Here is a 20547-nt window from a genome sequence, read left to right as displayed (position 1 = left end):
GCTAAGGCTGCCAGGACTATGTTAAATAGTAGTGGTGAGAACAAGGCATCCCTGTCCTTGTTCCTGACCATGGAGGAAAAGCTCTCAGGAAGATGGTATAAGCTGTGGGTCTTTCCAATATGGCTTTTATGATGTCGACGTATGTTTCATCTATCCATCTATTCCTACTTTGTTGAGGGTTTTTATAAGGAATGGATGCTGTCTTTTGCCAAATGCTTCTTCTGCATCTGAGAGGATCACATGGGTCTTATCCTTTCTTTTATTAAGGTGGTATATCACATTGATTGATTTGTGAATATTGAACCATCCTGGCAGCCCAGGAATAATTCCCTCTTGATCATGGTGAATAATTCTTTTAATGTACTGTTGGATTTGATTTGCTAGTATCTTGATGAGAATTTTTGCATCCATGGTCATGAAGGTTATTGGCCTATAATTCTCCCCTCCTTTTTAGTGGGGTCTTTGGTTTTGGAATCAAGTAATGCTGGCCTTGTAGAATGACTTTGGAATTGTACCTTTCATTTCTATTTTTGGAAACAATGTGAGAAGAATAAGTTTAGTTTTAGAAGATTAAGTTAAAGAAGTAACTCTTCTTTAAATGTCTGGTAGAATTTGCCTATGAAGCTACCTAGTCCTGGACTCTTGTTGGTTGGAAGATTTTTGATTAATCTTCCAATTTCTTTGCTGGTTATGGTCTGTTCAAATTTTCTATTTCTGTTCAGTTTTGGTAGTTTGTATGTTTCTAGGAATTTACCCATTTCTCCCAGATTGCCTAGTTTGTTGGCATATAATTTTTTCATAATATTCTAATTGTATTTCTGTGGTGTTAGTAGTGATCTCTCCTCTTTCATTTGTGATTTTATTTATTTGGGTACCTTCTCTTTTCTTTTTGGTAAGTCTCGCTAAGGGCTTATCAATTTTATTAATTCTTTCAAAGAACCAGCTCTTACTGTCAATCTGTTCTACTGTTTGTTTGTTTGTTTCTATATCATTTACCTCTGCTCTAATCTTTACTATTTCCTTTTTTCCGTTGATGTTACACTTTATTTGCTGCTCCTTTTCTAGCTCTTTTAGGTGTAAGGTTCGGTTGAATATTTGAGATTTTTCTTGCTTCTAGAGTAGGCCTGTATTGCTATATAATTCCCTCTTAGGACTGTCTTTGCTGCATCCCAAAGGTTTTGGACTGTCATGTTTTCATTTTCACTTGCTTCCATGTATTTTTTTTTTAATTTCTTTTTTAATTTCCTGGTTAGCCCATTTGTTCTTTAGTAGGATGTTCCTTAAGTTCCTTGTATTTATGGTCTTTCCAATTTTTTTCTTGTGATTGATGTCAAGTTTTATAGCATGTGGTCTGAAAATATGGATGGTATGATCTCAATCTTTTTGTTATTTGTTGAGGGCTGACTTGTGATCCAGTATGTGATCTATTCTGGAGAATCTTCAATGTGTACTTGAAAATAATGTGTTTTCTGCTGCTTTATGATGAAGTGTTAATATATCTATTAAGTTCATCTAATCCAGTATGTCATTCAAAGCCATTGTTTCTTTGTTGATTTTCTGCTTGGAAATCAGTGGGGTGTTAAGGTCCCCTACTATTATTGTATTATTATCAGTGAGTTTCTTTATGTTTGTTTTTAATTGACATATTTTTGGGTGCTCCCAAGTTGGGGACATAAATATTTACAATTGTTAGATCTTCTTCTTCTTTTTTTTTTTTTTTTAAAAAGATGTATTTATTTATTTTTAGAGAGACAGAGGGAGAAAGAAAGTGAGAGCAAATGGTGGGGAGGAGCAGAGGGAGAGAATACACAAGCAGGCTCCCTGCTGAGCATGGAGTCTGATGTGGGGCTCGATCCCAAGACCCATGAAATCACTATGTGAACTGAAAACAAGAATCAGAGGCTTAACTGACTGGACCCCAGGTGCCCCTATAATTATTGGATCTTCTCAATGGATAGAGACCTCTGAGAGATTTATCTTCCAATTCATGTTCCCTGAATGCTCTCTTTTCTTTTTCTTTTCTTTCTTTCTTTTCTTTCTTTCTTTCTTTCTTTCTTTCTTTCTTTCTTTCTTTCTTTCTATCTATCTATCTATCTCTCTGAGGATGTTCACTTTTTTCATTCTCTCTGCTACACTATGTTTCTTCCAAGCACTGATTTGTTTCCATTTGTTTCAGTTTTTGTCTTCTATATTCAAAACATTCTTCAGATGTTACTTGTTGGGTGAATAGAGAATTTGAGCACATAAATGGGGCTTGTTGGCTGTGTTTTACTGTAGGATAATCTGAGTGGTCTCAGGCCACTCAGGATTGTGCTCTCGATGAAAACACCGGATTAAAGGGGCCTGAAAAGCAGCTCTCATTTTCTCACTATTTCACTGGTCAAGGAAGAAGGGATGCCTTTTTCTTCCCTCAAACGTGTTATCTCCTTTTTAAGTCTCAGACCAACAAAGCTACATCTTCTCAGAGGGAACATCTTTTTCTAATTCACATACAACAGTTTCCCACAGCCACCAGAGGCCCTGGAAAGGCTGGCTGGGGTCTTCCCCAGGTCAGTATCTTGAAATCTTCTGTGTTGAGCTAGTCAGATTCTCCAAGGAAGAGCTTTTCAAACTCCAACCTGTAGAGGAAGGGACTCACTTGTAGGAATTTGGGACTGAGAAGGGCAGATCATCCATTTAGCTTCGGTGTTTATATGGTCACTTAATCTCCATCTTCAGTAGAATATCTTTACTTCACAGGGGCTGCTGTCCTCCAGTCCAGAGACTGTTTTATTTGGGCAGCTGCTGTGTTGGGAAAGGGCAGTGACTTACTGAGTGGAGTTAGGGAAGGGGCTCTAGCTTTTACTCAGTTTCCCTTATTATAGCCTCCATCCTGAACCCTACAGACCAATTCCAGAGGCACTTAGGGCTACCAGTTCTTAATATTTTGAGGCTTCCACATTGTAAGCTGGGTTTTTTTTGAGTTTCTCCCACTGTTGACTTTACATTCTGATTCCTGAGGTCTGCCAGGCAGTTGTCACTCTTCCACTGAATTTGAATTTACAAAATTTTGTTATTTTCTCCTCTCCAATTCTCCGTCTTTTTTTTAGTCACTTGAACGTAATGTTAGATTTCAGAAGGAAGCAAAAGTATATTCAAGAGTTTAATATGCTTGGAACAAGCTATAGGTTTTCTTCAGACTCCAGGAAAAATGTCCTGGATATCAACTCTTAATACAATGCCTGCATTTAACGTGAGTTATCTCCCATTGAGAAGAGACTGAAAGTCTATGTGGTTGCCTGTGTTCTATTGTTAGAACAGTTTTTGAGAGAGTATTTAGAAATATTTTTCTGAGAGAGGCTGTATATATATATATATATATATATATTTATTTATTTATTTATTTATTTATTTATTATTTATTTATTTATTTATTTATTTATCAAATATATGTATATATAAGTCTCCAGCTCAGACCATTCAATTGCCTGTTTGACATCTGCACTTGGAAAGAAAATACACTGAGTTTCACAGAGGATGAACAGAGCTCAATCCCTGACCCTTTCAAAACCTATTTCCCTATGGCCTCCACACCTCAGTTCATGTCAACTCATCTCTCTAGCTGCTTGGGCCAAAAACTTTGGAGTATCCCTGACTTCTTGCTTTCTCTCACTGCCTTTATCCAAGCCATGAACCGATCCTGTTTTACCCTCAAAATGTACCCAGAATCTGACCTCTTTACCTCTGCTGCGGTGATCTGAGCCACTATCATCTTTCTTGGATTTAAGGATGAGGCCAAATTTTTGATATGCAAGAAGATCTGGAGCTAACTTTGAAAGGTATAGCCTAGAGAAAACTGAATCACTCAGATCAGCAATTTGTGAGAATCTGTTCTTCTTTTTAAGAAGAAAAGGCAGAGAAGGGAAGAGACAGTAAAGTGATCCACTGGGAGAATGAAAGCCTAGTTCAGAAACGGCCATGGGTTTTTTACCAGCTGCCAAATGTAATACCTGTCTTGAAGTTGTTGGCATTGCTACAATGTATACTTCCTTCCATCACTACAAATCTTTGATTTTTTTAATTAAATTTTTTTGCTTTGTATACAATGACTTTATAAGAATGTTTTTGTTTATTATTCTCATCAAGGTAGAAGTTAGTGGGGAGAACAAGATAAAAGGGTGAAATTTGAAATCTATGTCAGCTCTGGGTACAAAATGCTTATAAGAATGAAACAATCCATAACCTGAATGAAATAATCAGACTCTGGGTAATACACAGAATTCCCTCTAAATTAGACATTGTCTAGGGCATGGAAAGCAGAGGGAAGCTTGAGCCAATATTTCCTACATGATCATGGGAATGGCAGCCTTAGCTAACATCTGAACTACTGACTATGGGTTTTGTTTGTTTTGGTGTTTTGTTTTTGTTTTTGTTTTTGTTTTTTGGTAACATGAATAAAATTGTGACTTAAGATGACATCTCATCTCAAAATAAAAAAAATAAACACTTTGACCCAAACAATAATGTCACCCATAGCCTCAGAATTTGACCTTCTCAGTTCCATTGATTTTTACCCCTACTCCATAAAACTAGTCAGCTATTCTCATGGTCATACTTGGGCCTTACTAATCCAGTAACTGTTCCATATCTGCCTCTAATTGCCCTCTAGCAGAAGCTCCAGGTTCTGGTAGAGACAGAACGGGACTGAAAACACAGGAGACACTTGTATATTCACAGTCTTCCTGCTCTTACCTACCTTCTGGGCTTCACCATGTCAGCTGCTTTTCCATCACTAAGTTTAGCTCTCTTTTCTCTACTATTCTCCTAACATACTGATATTACAAATTGAAATCCCAGATCCCAACTAAGCTTCTGGATAATGCACACATGTTCATGGTCTCTTATCTCAACTGGCTCTCAATTCTGGCAATCCACAAAGGTATCCTTTCTCATCAGCTTTTTTTCTCTGCAGCAGCTATTTAAAACTTTCTCTATTCTCCTCAAATTACCCAACTCACTACTTCAGTTCCCTTGCTCTCAGCCTGTGCCTTTGCCTCCTACTTGATGGGGAAAATAGAAATCACAAAAAGGGAAATTGCCCAGCTCCCTGTCATCTCGTGCATAGATTACCACTGCAATTGTGCCCATCCTTTCCCCCTTGCCATCTGTCATACACAAGAGGTGTCTCTCCTCCAGGCTAAACTCATCTCCATGCCCTCAAGCTCTGTGTTCCCCTACCTCTCCATTCCTCTAGGAGCTTGCTCCATATCATTCTCAGTCCGATACCTTCACTGGCTCCCCTCTCTTCCTGCACTTGCCAATGAGCACATAAGCACACTCAAGTTTCTACTGTCTCAGGACACAAAATAAACAAAGAAAAAACCACCCAATCTGCCTTTACCTCCCCTTTCAGCTACCATTCTTGTTCCCTCTTCTTCTCTGCCAAACTTTCCAGAGTGGCCTCACTAGCTGTCTTCATTTCCTCATCTCTTTTCTGAGGTTATTAGAAATTGCTTTGCTATGAATCTAGTATGTGCTTTTTGTTCTTGTTTTTCTTCACTTTTCAGTTGGTCCCACTAGTTATGTCCTTGTTCTCAAAATAATCTCTCTTCTTGACTTTCCTAAAATAGCACTTTCCTTATTTGTTTTGATTTTTTCTCTTTAATACTCTGCTTGTGTGTGTGTGTGTGTGTGTGTGTGCATAATCCTCTTTCTTTGCCTTCGTGGTATGACTCAGGATATCATATCAACCCTCTCATTTTTTCTTTTCTCTATATACCCTCTAAGAGAAATGTCACCCAGTCTCATAATTCATGGACCATGGCTTTCAAAGCTGTTGTTAAGGCTTCATAAAGATACATAGGCTTCATAAAGCTATGTAAATATGTGTGTGATATCACATATACACATATATCACATCTCTGTATCTTTCAAGATGTTCAAAGCCAAAGTTCCTCAAAAAAAAAAAAATTCACAGAGGTCTTCTTCAGCAGGCTTCAGTTAATATTTTTTATCTTTTTTTTTTTCATCTTTAGTTTCTAATTTGTTATCAGTGAACATACATTACTTATATTATTTAAAAAGTCATAACAAGTGGATTAGCCAGAAAGAAGTGAGACCCGCAAAGGAGATGAAGAGTCAACAAAGAGGTGAAAGGAGGACCAGGAGACTATGGAATCACAGGAGCTAAGGAAAGGTGGCACTTTAAGAAGATGGTGGGATCAATATTATAATGAGACTTAGGGAGATTAAGTAATTTGAGGACTGAAAAGAATACCTTGGATTTGGATACTTGAAAATTCTAGAGATTACCAATAAAGCAATCTCAGAATTTTTGAAGGTAAAAGCCAATGGAATTGGCTGAAGAATCAAGGACAGCTGGAGAAATGAGGATCTCTAGAGAATGAAACTCCTCTGATATGGTGGATTCCACAGTGGATGTGATCAACTGATGGTGCAATATGAAATGAGTAAGTAGGCAATGAGATATTAAGATTAAATATGCAGAAGTTAGAGGGAATAGCCAATGTCAAAATCTCCAGCTTTTGGAGATAAAATGAGATCATGAGTATAGTGGAGTATAGCCAGGAGAAGGAACACGCAAAGACAAGAGAGGTGTATAGACTGAATGTAGTTAAGGATAAGTTTGTAGGTGTAGGACAGAAAGTCAAATTATTTTCTGCCTGTAACTCAATTTTCTTTTTAATCTTGAATGCAAGTTCATGTGAGTAATATCCCTACTAAATACAGACGTAGGTCTATAATTGATAATTTCACATGGAAGTATTTTAAAACAATAAAAGATAAGCGCCATTTATAAGAAGGTATTTAGCTTAATTACCTTAAGAAATTATCATTGGAAAGATTTTGGTTTGGTTTACTTTGCTCTAGCAAATGCTAAGAATTTATAAAGTCTGATGTCAAACTATAAAATTATATCTTGCCAAGCTAAGAAAAAATTTAAAATTGTTTACTATAAAAATAAGGCCAAGCATTATCTCAAAATGGATATATTAAAAGGGATAATGATTTCCACAATACTCCTCAATACTAGAATCAGTCTGAATTATTAATGTTATATTGTTTGCATTTATATTTATCTCCAAAAACTGGCACATTATTAGAAGGAATTCAAAACCAAAGACATGTTAATATTTAAAATACCTTACTAGATATAGAATTCGTCCTGCATGGGAGCAAAAATGGAAAGATATCCAGAAAAGTTGAAGCTGAAGAATTGAAAAGGAAAAAAAAAATCCTTTAGTGAAACCACTTTCCCAATTTCATTTTGATTTCTTTTCAGCTTTAAGAGCAGCTTAATATGGAAAAAAAAAAATAAAGCACAAGGCTGGAGAGAAGAGCCACATTTTTTCTTCTTCATTGTCAAAGAAATAGCTTTCCCTGCTCCTACTAAATTGGAACTAAGCTCATAAGGATGAAAATAAATGACTAATTTCTTGGGAAATAACCTTAAATGAAAGATTCTTTTTGCCCAATGGTTGCTTTTCTTAAACTCCAGTTGACTTAACCTCATTCTCAAGGCCTCTTCTGGTCTTCCTTTCCTTGCACCCTACTGCTATCAAGTGTGCCTTAGAAGTCTGTCTCATCACTTGCTACCCATTTGGGAAATGTTTTCCTTTTGTGATACAATTTGTGGGAAGGAATAAGTCAAATGTGATTGTGCTTACTTAATTTCTCTTTTAAAACCCACCGAATGGGGGATCCCTGGGTGGCGCAGCGGTTTGGCGCCTGCCTTTGGCCCAGGGCGCGATCCCGGAGACCCGGGATCGAATCCCACATCGGGTTCCTGGTGCATGGAGCCTGCTTCTCCCTCTGCCTGTGTCTCTGCCTCTCTCTCTCTCTGTGTGACTATCATAAATAAATAAAAATTAAAAAAAAATTTAAATAGAAAAAAAAATTAAAAAAATAAAAATAAAAAAAAATAAAATAAAACCCACCGAATGTTTAAGATTTGTAAAAATGGCAACCAAAAATATGACCATTAATTTTGCAAAGTAATGTTTCCAACAACTCTGACAAAAACTCCTGATAATCCTTGAAGTTTTTAATATATGCCTAAATATTAATTTTAGTCTTCTCTTTTTTGCTAAAATTATTTAAAAGGATACTTCTTAGTGTCATCTGTGTAAGAATTTAAAATTTCAGTGAAAGAAACTGAATTAATTTTATTAATTAATGAACACAAAGACTGTGTTCATTTCAGAGCCCACCTTGCATGGTTTTTGCTAGGTTAGCTGTTTAGAACTTCAGGGCTGGCCCTAAGCATGGTATTTATAGGCCAGTGATTTAAAAAAAATTTTTTTTAAGCAGTGGAAATCTTTTCCTCTCCTGCCCTCAAACTGAATCTTAACTATCCCATGAAATTCATATATACATAAATATCATATGTAAGACAAAATGGAACATCTGAAGAAAAAGTAGGGCTTGGGTTCCTAGAACTCTGCCTATTTCTTCTTGTTTTTCATAGTGACTCTCTGGTACCTTCTTTGATTCTATGATATGCAAAAAAACCACTCATCTTCACCATAGAAAGAGGGCCAAACTTTGGTCTCCATGCTCATTTTCTAGAATTTCTTTCTCACTGCAAAACACCTCTCCTTGCTTCTCACTCCTCAACTGGTGATGTAAGCTTGTTCATCATTTGTTCATTCCACACAGATCTGCCCAATCTACACTTGTACCCTTTCAACAACTATCCCAAACCACTACTTGCACCACAATCCCAGAAACTCAGTCCCTCTATTCCGATAGTCTTAGCTAGACATTTGGTAGAACACAGTTCAAACACATTGCTATTGAGTTTTACACGAGTGATAGCCTTGTTTACTGTTCCCAGATTTGAAAATTTTTGTTTACAAATTTTAGAGAAGATATTTTTTAAGCCAAATACTTAGTCTACAGAATTTCAATTATATACCAAAGTGTTACATTTTTTAAAAGATTTTTTTATTTATTCACCCTGTCTCTGTATCCTGAGAGAACTGGAATGGGTCACATCCCTAAGCTGATTCCAGGACCAGTCCAGAGATTCTGATCAGACATTTTCATAAAGTCATTCCTTCAATCTTACTTTAAAATCTACTTGGATCTGGGTTACTAAAGTAGCTTATTTGTATCAATACTAATTTTATGTTAATCTAGCTTCTTCAATACACATCTTACATTTCTGGGAAGATTTTACGTTTTTTTTTTTTAATTTTTTTTTATTTATTTATGATAGTTACAGAGAGAGAGAGAGAGGCAGAGACACAGGCAGAGGGAGAAGCAGGCTCCATGCACCGGGAGCCCGATATGGGATTCGATCCCGGGTTTCCAGGATCGCGCCCTGGGCCAAAGGTAGGCGCCAAACCGCTGCGCCACCCAGGGATCCGAAGATTTTACTTTTAAGTAAATTTTTTCTCTATTACATCTTTTTGGGTATGATAAGCAGGTGGGGCAGTTCTTTGTTTCCTGTGTCAATCAAGAAAATGTTGCTGATCACCTGTGATGGGATGTGATGTGAAAGGCACTATAGGAAAGGCACAGTCTAGCTCTCAAGAAGTGTACAGGGTGAGAAGCAAGGCATATGGCAGCCAGTGGCCCAGGGTAATAGCCCTCTCTCTGCCTTGTGGAGGGGAACCCAGGAGACAGAGAATAAATGACTTCCCAGCTTTCTGGTTGTTGTGCCCAGTGACTCAGGGAATGGGTGGTGGGGAAGATCTCTCCCTTTACAAAGCAAAGCCCAGGCCAGATATAAGTGAAAGCTCAGGCAAGCTTTCTCAGATCATCATCACCCAGTCTTTACCAGAAATGACATTCCTCCACTCATTCCACCATTAAAGATCCAGGAGAGGCAGGGAGGATAGGTATCCCTTGGGAAGGATGGAACTAATAATAGCAATAGCTAAGATTTCAACAAACAATTAATGCCTGCCAGGTATCAGGTACTATTCAAAGGGCCTTATATATGTCAATTCATTTAATGCTCTCAACAAACCCAAAGTTAAATACTATCATTAATAGTCTAGTGTTACAGATGAGGAAACTAAAGCATAGAGAGATTAAGTCACTTGCCCAAAGTTGCAATGTTTGGGAAAGCCAGGATTTGAACACAGGCTCCAGATCCCATGCTCTTACCCATATATACACACTGCATCCCTTGGTGTAAGTACCCATGGAGAGGGAGGTGGTCTGGCCTGATTTCTGGACCTGGACTCCCGGGGCTAGCACTTCCTGAGGTGTGTCTAGTTTTCCCTGGTCCATGGGCCATCATGCCTGCACCTGATCTTGAAATCTGTAGTCATAGTCAACTGCCTCCATCAGCAATTCTTTCATTCAATGGGGCCTCTCTGTTCCTGAAAACTCTCCTGTGGGTCTTATAGGAGCATGTGGCTCCCTTGTTTGCTATGTGTAATCTGTGGGGCCAGGATCTAGCTGTGGTTGACCTTTTAGATGCCCACCTCCACCAGTGGTGGACCATTGCTCCTACACCATACTGGTTTGCAGTCAAACACACTCACAGCTTCTCCTGAAGGCTGAACCCCTTACTTTCATCTCTGTGTCTTCAGGGGCTAACACAATCAACATTACTTTGAGGTTAAGATGCTCTGCATATTGAGTGGAGGTATGAGGTAACTAGGTGATGGGCATTAAGGAGGGCATTTGATGTAATGAGCACTGGGTGTTACATGCAATGGTGAATCACTAAATTCTACCTCTGAAACTAGTTATATGCTGTATGTTAACTAAATTGGACTTAAATGGGAAAAAAAAGATGCTCTGCATATTTCAGCTCCAGCAACAAACAAAACTGAGATTTTAAAAATGCCCTTCTGATCCTTTTTTTTTTTTTCATTTCAACTCATATTCCTTTTCAAAAGTGCTTGAATTTTTTTTTTCTGGTCCAAAATAAAACTTAACCAGCTACTCTTTTGTCTGGGCACAATGACACTGGATCTCTCTGCTTAATATTCCTCATAGCTTACTTGTGTTCACAGACTGGATTTCATTGTGTATGTTTTTTTCTAAACTGTTCAGTGAGATTATTCCTAGGACTGACCCTTCAAGAAGGCTGCCCAGGAATGGCTGCCCCCTCTATCTGTTCTCTTGTCCTTGTGTCCCTGTCAGGTTTCCTGACCATAGCAAAGCTTACTTATTTTGAATTGCTTTGGTGCAGAACTTTGTCACAAATGTCCTAGAAACTTACATGACAACTGGTTTCCTCCTTTGGGGCACTAGAGGAGCCCTAAGCACATTGGATGAATTACCATAATACACGTACTCGGCAAAGCTATTTTTTCTCAAGTGTTATGCCTTAACACAGAGTAAAAGGATTTACTTAATGTTGCATTTCAAGAGGAGACATTCACAATTAGAATCTTATCCTCTCCATGATCCTATGGTATGTTAAAGTTCTCATGTATTAAAACTAAGGGGATCCCTGGGTGGCGCAGTGGTTTGGCGCCTGCCTTTGGCCCAGGGCGTGATCCTGGAGACCCGGGATCGAATCCCACGTCGGGCTCCCGGTACATGGAGCCTGCTTCTCCCTCTGCCTGTGTCTCTGCCTCTCTCTCTCTTTCTCTCTCTGTGTGACTATCATGAATAAATAAAAAAAAAACTAAGTATCTCTTTTCAGCCTATCAGCTTACTCTGACATAAGCCATTACTATGAAAATGATCTTAATGAGCATTAAAATTATAAGTAGCAGAAATAATTTTAAAATTATTTCAGTAAAGTCAAGTGTTTATGAAGAAAGTATCAGTGCTAAATGGCTTTCCTAACTTGGTAGTGGTAATTTTTAAAGTTAAAAGCTTTGAAATTTTTACCTTGATGCAACAAACTGGCTTTCTCTTTTTCCCAGCCATGCTTTTTGAAGTTTTTCACATACCACAAAAATACATAATAAGGGATAGTTAACTTCACTCTGAACCCCAGCTACATGACCATGACATATTTGGAGGTGACTTTGAGGTGCATTCCCAAATACGGTACAATGCTTTCTAAATTTACAGTCTGATTTCCTGCTGCCAGTTATGACTGCCAAATGCTACTGACAGTGCGGCCAGTTTGTGGTGTCCCTAAAAATCATCAGCAATTTGAAAACATTAGCGCCCGGCAATAGTCATACTTTGCAATGATTGCCTTTATTTATCACCTTACTTTTCCAGGGTACAAACTAAAAAAAAAAAAAAAAAAATCACAGAGAAAAATTAAACTTCTCTAGCAGAGGGAAAATATAGAGTTGAAAAGTCAAATGCATTATAGGATCCCAACCCCTTTCTGTATTGTTTAAAAACAAAAATAAACAATTTAAGCACTGGGCTTCTGTGGCTATGCAGAAGAAAAAGATCATAAATATGTACCCTCCTCAAATGCTGCTTTTGTTTGCCTTCACATTTGCAGAGCATTTCGAAATATTAGTATTTCGATCCTAATTGTGGTTATGTGGCAGTACTAAAAATGGGGAGAAGTTCATTGCTTCATTCAGCAGATATTCACTACGTTCTGCACCATGGCATGAACTGTGCCTGGCAATGCAGAAGTGCATGACACAGGCCTGGCTTCTGCCTTCAGGAATCTTATAGTCTCCCGAGACAAACAGTGATGTCCATACAACAGAGAAGAGGAGGCAGTGCTAGGAGAGCACATATGTAGGCAGGCAGTAAATACAGACTCCCCGGAGGAGCAAGAGTGAATCCAAAGCCCAAAGGATGGATGTGAGCAGTGCAAAATGTGGTATGGGCATTTGGAGAACATTCCAGACACAGGAAGAATGGTGGGGCCACCTACTAGAGATTTGGGTTTGTGCGGAGCCCAGAGGCACCAACAGAAGAGATGAGTAGCAGTCAGCCCCTGCTCTGCTCTCCATTTGTACATCGTGGCAAGTAGCTGTCTCCCATCCAAGACCATGTGTCTGTCTTTTCATACAAAGGTACCAAATGCTTGCCAAATCAACTCCTATGAGTAGGTTAACTTTTTAAAAAGTATTTTATTTTTTTTGAGAGAGAGAGATAGTAAGAGAGCAGGGTGGAGAGGGAGAAGCAGTTCCCCTGAGCAGGAAGCCAGACATGGGGCTCGAACCCTAGACCCTGGGATCATGACCTGAGCTGAAGACAGATGCTTAACCTACTGAGCCACCCAGGCGCCCCTGAGTATGTTGAGTCCAGGATAAACTATTTTCACATACAGACTCCCAAACTTAGTGGTTTAAACAACCTAGAAGTTTGTTTCCTCTCATGTGACACTGAGCAAGTGGTCCAGGGGCAGTAACGTGGCTCTACCACTGTCAGTGGGTTGGCTAGAGTCCAAAGCCACCCAGTGGTCTCTATTCTTTAGCCTTCAGGAGTAGGGAGAGGGATGTGACCTGGGATACACATGTGAGCCTTGATGTAGGGCGAGAAACACAAGTAGCGTGCATCACTTCTCACTTCTCATTCACAGGGTCATAGCAAGATTCAGGGGAGGCTGAGAGATGTATCCTGTGGCTGGAAGCCATTTGCTGTGCTAAAATTAGCATCAAAGAGTGGAGGAGGGATGTGGGTGGACACTCAGCAGTCCATGCCACAAGGGCAGTGAGGAAAGAAGGCGGGTGTGATGGTAGAGAGGCAGGCAAGAGTCCATCACATGAGGCCTCATTCAGAGCAAAGGAAACCATGTTAGTGTCTTAAAGGCAGTGGTGGATTTAGGAGTATGGTATTTGCTCACAGAAGAGGCTTTTGCAAAAGCCTTGATTGATCAGGGCAGCCACAAGCCAAGGTTTTCTACTGATTCTCCCATTGAATTGTCACATCACCTTCTTCACCAAAAACCCAAACACACATTCGGGGGACACATATCTGAGTCATATGGTCTCTGAAGAAATGGCTTGAGGACTTTTAACAGATAGTTGTGTGTAGTTAGACAGAAACCTGAAATATCCTGTGTTATTTGGCTTTATACTGTCAGTGACCGTAGGGCGTACTCTGAGGTTACACCCAGTCACAGAGGTCCCAACAAAACACACAACCTAAGGTGCGGAGGTGGCCACGGCAGCACATTCCTACCTGTAGATACAAGTGTGGCCTCTGCATTGTGGTCAAGCTACAGGAAAGAGCTAAGCTAGAGCTACCCTCTAGGGGGGCACAGTACTGCCTGCAGCCTCTCTGGGGAGCTGTATTTGTGGTCAGATCCCACCATGGATACAGGGCTGTCCACACAGCATTTTTCAGGCCAGCACGCCAAATTCTGTCTACACTGGGAACATCGAGGTCAAGGACTTTGCTGCTGTCTGATTTGTTCGGTATACAGGAACTGGACTTGAATCCAGGGAGAAGCCTGTTAGAAAGCCACCTGCCCCACACCACAGCTCAACTTGGCAAGATGCCACTCTTTTAAGGATAGCAGCAGCCATTCTGATGCACCCGCTGCGAGGCAGGCTCTTTATATATATGTAAGTGTGTGTGTGTGTGTGTGTGTGTGTGTGTGTGTGTATATACATGTCATGTTATATAGAAAGATGTATATATTATATATGTCATTTTCATCCTCTCAGTAACTATTTGAGGTACATATTATCATCCTTTTAGAACCTTGGAGCCTGGGAAAGCAGGGTGACTTGGCAGCTGCACCCATAGGCAGAATTCAAACCCAGTTCTGATGGCACCAAACCCCAAAAATTTTACTGCTGTGTTATTTAATTAGTAAGTTTCTTCCTGATATTTAATTTTCTAAATTCAATCAATGGACTGGCTTTGGGACATCTGTTTAAATTATACTTATATAAAAAATTATACTTATATATATTATATATGGCTATCAACTAAAATGATCTTTTCGGGGCACCTGGGTGGCTCAGTTAAATGTCTGCCTTTGGTTCAGGTTGTGATCCCAAGGTCCTGGGGTTGAGTCCTGCATCAGGCTCCTGGCTCTGCGGGGAGCCTGCTTCTCCCTCTGCCTCTGCGTCTCTGCCTCTCTCTCTCTCTCTCATGAATAAATAAATCTTTAAAAATAAAAAAATATGATTTTTTCAAAACCTACCTAAATTTGCATGCAAATCACTGGCTATATCCTATAAAAAGTACATCAGAAAATTCTGATGCTCTTATTCTTAAAAAATGGCTTTTGGCAGCTTTAGTGCCTATAGGCTGCCTGGATTCTTGTCTTAAGGCTTCATTATCAAATCATTCTTTCTATGATAGGACATCATTTCTTTTAGGATAGCAATCAATGAATGAAAAATACAGAGAAGTCATGGCGGTGGTGTCCATTTAATTACTAATAAGTGTTATCAACTGATTAATAGTTAATTTCTGGTTAATCATCAATTATTAATTTAATTGAATTGCCAGAGCTAAAACTTAAAATGGAGCTGAAGCACAGAGGACTGATTTAATAAAAGTCAAACCTAACCAGGAGAGTTAAGTGAATCACAGCTAAGCCTCAAAACTAGAAATGGGGCTTCTCTCAACACAGGGTTTTTGACATCAGTCCATATTGTTGCATATGTCACGGCTTGTTCCTTCTCATTGCTGGGTAGTATATTCCATTGTATGGATGTACCTGTCATTCAGCCATTCACCTGTTGAAGGACATTTTGATTGTTTCTGTGTTTTGGTGATTAAGAAGAATGCTGCTATAACTATTCACAGAGAGGTTTCTGAGTGCACATGTTTTCATTTCTCTTGGGTGGATAGCTCGGGGCAGAGAGGCTGGGCCATATGGTAGGTGCATGTTTAATTTTGTAAGAAACCAGCAAGCTGTTTTCCAAGGTGGCTGTATCCTGTTGCATTCCCAGTGTGTGAGCAGTATATAAGGGTGCTGGTTTCTCCACATGCTTGTCATCACTTTGTATTGTCAGGCTTTTGAATTTGCGCCATTCCAGGAGCGTGTGCCTGTTTCTCAAGAAGTTTTGGTTTTCATTTCTGTGATGATTAGTGATGATGATTTTGAGCATCTTTTCATGTGCTTGTTTGCCATCCGTATATCTTTGCTGACATTTTGCAAAGTTTTGAGTTATCTTCTTACGTTGTAATAATTTTTTATGTAATTTGAATAATACAACTCCACTAACAGATATGTATGAGGGGGGACTTGCCCTAGTTTTGACAAGAGAGCTGGACTGAATGTTACCTAAGTCCAGATCTTGAACACTCAACTTCCAGACCCAAACTCCCCCACTATGAGAATTTCTGGGACTTGTGCAAACAAAATGGAGGGCACATTTTGGTGCAAGAAAGGTATATTCATCCAGATATATATCCGGACATATGATAATTTGTTGTTGACACACGGTTTCACCATAAAGTAAAGCAGCATCTTTGCTTCCTCTCCACGTCTCAGTAAGCATGCTGCATTTCCATCTGTGCAGCCCTCTGACCATGCAGCATTGTGCCAGCAGACCTGTCCCTAGCTGATCATGCAACACATCTTAGATGTGTTTCTACTTCTCTTTGGCAAAGATGACAATTTTCAAAGAGATTTTCATTTTTACTTTTCTGCATGCAAGGTGGAGTAAAATCATCCAGTCAACATTCTTATAAGTAGTTTCACTGGCAAGTGACCATCTGAGGAAAAAAAATACCTTTTGGAATTTATTTTCACAGAAATGTGATCAGATCTCCCCCAATCAGAAAAGCATGACCTAGAGAAAGTATCAATATTTGCACTAGTCAGTGTGCATATTTTAAGTTACTTCTTACCATAAGCAGAGGTAAAAATACTAAGCCCCATGTCATAAAGAGACCCCCCCAAACAGCATGTCAGTTTTCACTGCTGTACATGGAAAAGAGGGGTGCTTTTCTAATTTTTTTCCTCCTTGGGGATTCAAACTTAAAACTTGGGTTATAAAGAATAATAGCTTCAACTTTAGAAATATTTTTCTTACTTTTACTCACGGATAACTAAAGACCTAGAGAATGAAGTGCTTTTTCCCAAAAGCATATTGCAAACTAGGATATTATAAACAAATCCTAACTTGTTAACCATAAGGATAAGCCATTATGTTTGATCACTCCTGAACCACAGGCATAGTTGCTCTGATTTCGATCTGAAAAAGCTATAATTAATTTGATTTTAAAAATGTAACTTTTGTTTAGCACCTGTACATTTAAATTTGTGTCCAAAGACATTTCAAAGAGACATCTTACACCATGGCAATAGGTTGGAAAATACAGAGAACACAGCTCCTAAGAACCCAAGAGTTTTGTATTTTTTTTCTTAACAAAAACTGATTGATCCTGAAGGAAGTGAAAAAAAAAAAAGGAGCCTTAGAAGGGAATGTTAATGCATGCATATTTTTGGTACATTAAAGACTCCAACGTGCTAATTCAAGCACTGTTTACTTTTCGTATATAACAGGATTGCTGTTTTCAAGTGAAAAACAGAAGATATTTTCTGAGTGCCAAAAACTACTTATTCATGAAGTCTGAAATGCCATTATTATTATTATTAATTCTTATGTCTAGCATCTGTGAATAGCTTCTTATACGAGAAAACCATTTTGGGTCAGCTGAAGGCCAAAAATAATGAGCTGGCCTCCTGCCTCTGTGTATTGAATCAAGTAGCTGCCAATTAATAAAACTGATTTTTTTTTTGTTCCTGGGGTAAATTTCAGAAAATGAAAACAAACAGTTGTTGGTGCTTTTCATAAATTTCCAATGGAAAGAATATATTTTTCACAAGTTTAAAGACTGACTGTACTATAAGTAACCAAACAATTACGAGAAGCCGTCCGGTGTATTTCTGTGGTTTAGCAAAAGGGCCAAGTCGGAAGGAAAAGACATTCCTGGCATTTTCTGAAGCTAGATAAATACAGAGAAGAAATATAGATGAAAGATGGAACTGCTCTGCACAGTCCCTGCCAGATTCCTCGACTTTTTGGCATACTGATTGAATTTGGCAAATGTAACCAGTAACAATCTTTTCCATTAAAAAGAGCAGCATATACTTTATTTTACCATGCTGTTTGTGTATTTCTGACCCTCCCAAACTGTCTCTCTTTTTTAGAAAGTGATTCTTTCTGCAGAGTTGGCTGCCACTTCATTTATTTGAAACGGATCATTTATTACCAAAAAGGCTGCAGGGCACAGCTACTGTTGAACAGCTCCAAGAGACCTACAGCTCGGCAGGAAAAGTGTCTTTTTCTAGACCGAAAGATCCTTTAACATGTGCCAACAGCATCTATGCCAATCTAATGCCTTGATATCCAAACCTGTGTAATTTTGAGGAATCCTGGACTGTACAGTTTAGACAACATAAGCTACCCAGTCCTGTCATTTTCTTTTATTTGTGATCAGAAAAACTCTAATGTAGCCTGATATTCCTAATTTTGGTAACATGATTACATTAAGAAAAAGAATAACTCTCCAGCCCCAAGTCTAAATTTCATGGACTCCAACACTTCTGAGCCCTAATGCTTTTTTCTTATCTGGCAGTGATACTATAGTAAATTTATTAGGATAGGTAAGTAGCAATCTCTAGAAATACAATGTTGAGAAGCAAATACTAAGGCTTTGGTTCAGCTTCCCCCAGTTTAGGGAATGGAGGTTCACACCTGATAGGCCTCTTATGCAACTCAGATGGAAATGACCTTTTGTCCTTACCTTTCATTGGCTTCTTCTAAACTAAACAAAGATTAGGGTGTTCACCTGTTGCTATGAAGTTTCTGAATACAACATGATAGACATGTTTTGGTTTTTAATCAGCCAAAATTCAAGCAGCCTTTGTGTGGTTGGCAGTGATTTGTGTTTGTTATTGCTCTTATGCTATTTGCCATCTCATACACCCTTTCTTAGTCATTAAGTAGCAGCTAATTTAAAGCAAGGGAAAAACATTAGCTTGGTGTATGTGCCAGATAAATCCTGTGGTTTCAATTTACTGTTTGGAGCCAACAGTGACAGATAAAAAAATGAGAATCTGTAATTTGCCAAGTTTAAAGTCCCAAAACCAACATGTGAATACTTCATAGGCTTATATGTTCATAAAATGAAGACTGTTTGCATAGATTCAAAATGCATATGAGTGTTGTTTCTTACACTTCAAGATGACAGATAATAATAGGCCTCATTTAATCACAAAGTATTGGACAAAAAAAAAAAAAAGCAAAAAGTCACTGTTTAAATTTCAGAATGCTATTCCATACGAGTGGTAGGTCCAAAATATTCTCAATAAAAATTACAAATAATTACTTTCCACATTTTATAACTTACATCCATTTAATTCACAAAGGTTGCTTTATGAATGAGTTTTTAATAATAACAATAGAGCTAGCCAAAGCTGTTAGCAAGAATTTATAATTTTAACAAACATGGCATAACTCTTTTTAGAAATACTGGGTAAGGGCAGCCCCAGTGGCACAGTGGTTTAGCGCCGCCTGCAGCCGGGGGCGTGATCCTGGAGACCTGGGATAGAGTCCCACGTCGGGCTCCCTGCATGGAGCCCACTTCTCCCTTTCTCTGTGTGTGTGTCTCTATGAATAAATAAATAAAATCTTTAAAAAAAATACTGGGTAAAATGACTTTTTCTTAAATTTTTATTTATTTATGATAGTCACACAGAGAGAGAGAGAGAGAGAGAGGCGCAGAGACATAGGCAGAGGGAGAAGCAGGCTCCATGCACCAGGAGCCCGATACGGGATTTGATCTCGGGTCTCCAGGATCACGCCCTGGGCCAAAGGCAGGCGCTAAACCTCTGCGCCACCCAGGGATCCCTAAAATGACTTCTGTACATCTTTACAAGACTTGCAAAATAACCTCACAACTAAAGTTATATAACTCCAAAACACCCTCAATAACAGCATGATAATAAAAGAGTAAATGTTAACTGCCCTAAAATTTTCTCCCATTATTGGTCCAGAAATCCAAATCCTGGCTTGTCACATTAGTGCACACCCTTTACGGTATCTGCCCAGCCCACCAGGGATGCTCTTGCCTGCTCCTGTACCTCACCCCCAGGGCAAGCCTTGGAAGCAGTTCTGTAAATGACACACTGTTTCCTTGTCCATACTGATTGGATGAAAGGTGGATACTCTTCCTGAACTGGGCCAGTCAGATCCCCCTTCCCTGAAGTTTCCGAATTGAGAGTGTGAATAGGGGGCACCTGGGTGGCTCCGTGGTTGAGTGTCTGCCTTTGGCTCAGGTCGTGCTTCCGGGGTCCCAGGATCGAGTCCCGCATCGGGCTCCCCACAGGAAGCCTGCTTCTCCCTCTGCCTATGTCTCTGCCCCTTTCTCTGTGTCTCTCATGAATAAATAAATAAAATCTTTTTTAAAAAGTGGGAATACTATGTGGCCTCACTGGGTTGACTGGAGAGTGAAGCTTGGGGACACAGTGGAGGAAACCACAGAAAAACAAGGAAAGCCAACTGATGGAGAAAGAATAACATGGAACAGATACAGATGACAGATGAGGAAAAAAATGTACTAGAAAACCTGTGAGACCCTGTCTCAGTACCTTTTTAGATCTGGGTCTGCTACCTTCTTGCTTGCTTTTCTTTTTCTTTCTTTCTTGACTTACTTATATAGAGGGATGGGGGAGGGAGGAAGGGAGAGAGAGAACACGTGTGAGCATGAATGGATGGGGCAGAGGGAGAGGGA

General features: G+C 39.1%; 1 protein-coding gene and 1 long non-coding RNA gene across 17 annotated transcripts in view; one reads left to right on the top strand and one right to left on the bottom strand.

The window, feature by feature from the left end:
• LOC144309644 (outer dynein arm-docking complex subunit 2-like) overlaps window positions 1–20547 on the bottom strand; it is a 266940-nt gene that overhangs the window by 57401 nt on the left and 188992 nt on the right. For 11 of the 15 annotated variants that reach the window (XM_077890722.1, XM_077890721.1, XM_077890718.1 and 8 more), the window contains one exon: window positions 7149–7208. The exons of 3 other annotated variants lie outside the window; for them this stretch is intronic. In XM_077890722.1, the coding sequence (XP_077746848.1) occupies window positions 7149–7208 (60 nt within the window). Of the gene's footprint in view, window positions 1–7143; window positions 7209–20547 lie in introns of all 15 variants that reach the window. One more of the 15 variants, XM_077890729.1, reaches the window with a different exon arrangement.
• Window positions 1–20547, top strand: part of LOC144309646 (uncharacterized) — a 186096-nt gene that overhangs the window by 76163 nt on the left and 89386 nt on the right. The gene's annotated exons all lie outside the window — the stretch shown is intronic.

This window comes from Canis aureus, unplaced genomic scaffold (assembly GCF_053574225.1).
Source record: "Canis aureus isolate CA01 unplaced genomic scaffold, VMU_Caureus_v.1.0 ptg000132l_RagTag, whole genome shotgun sequence".
Classification (NCBI taxonomy): domain Eukaryota; kingdom Metazoa; phylum Chordata; class Mammalia; order Carnivora; family Canidae; genus Canis; species Canis aureus.
Note: the sequence above shows the minus strand (reverse complement) of the source record. Positions and strands in the feature narration are given on the sequence as shown.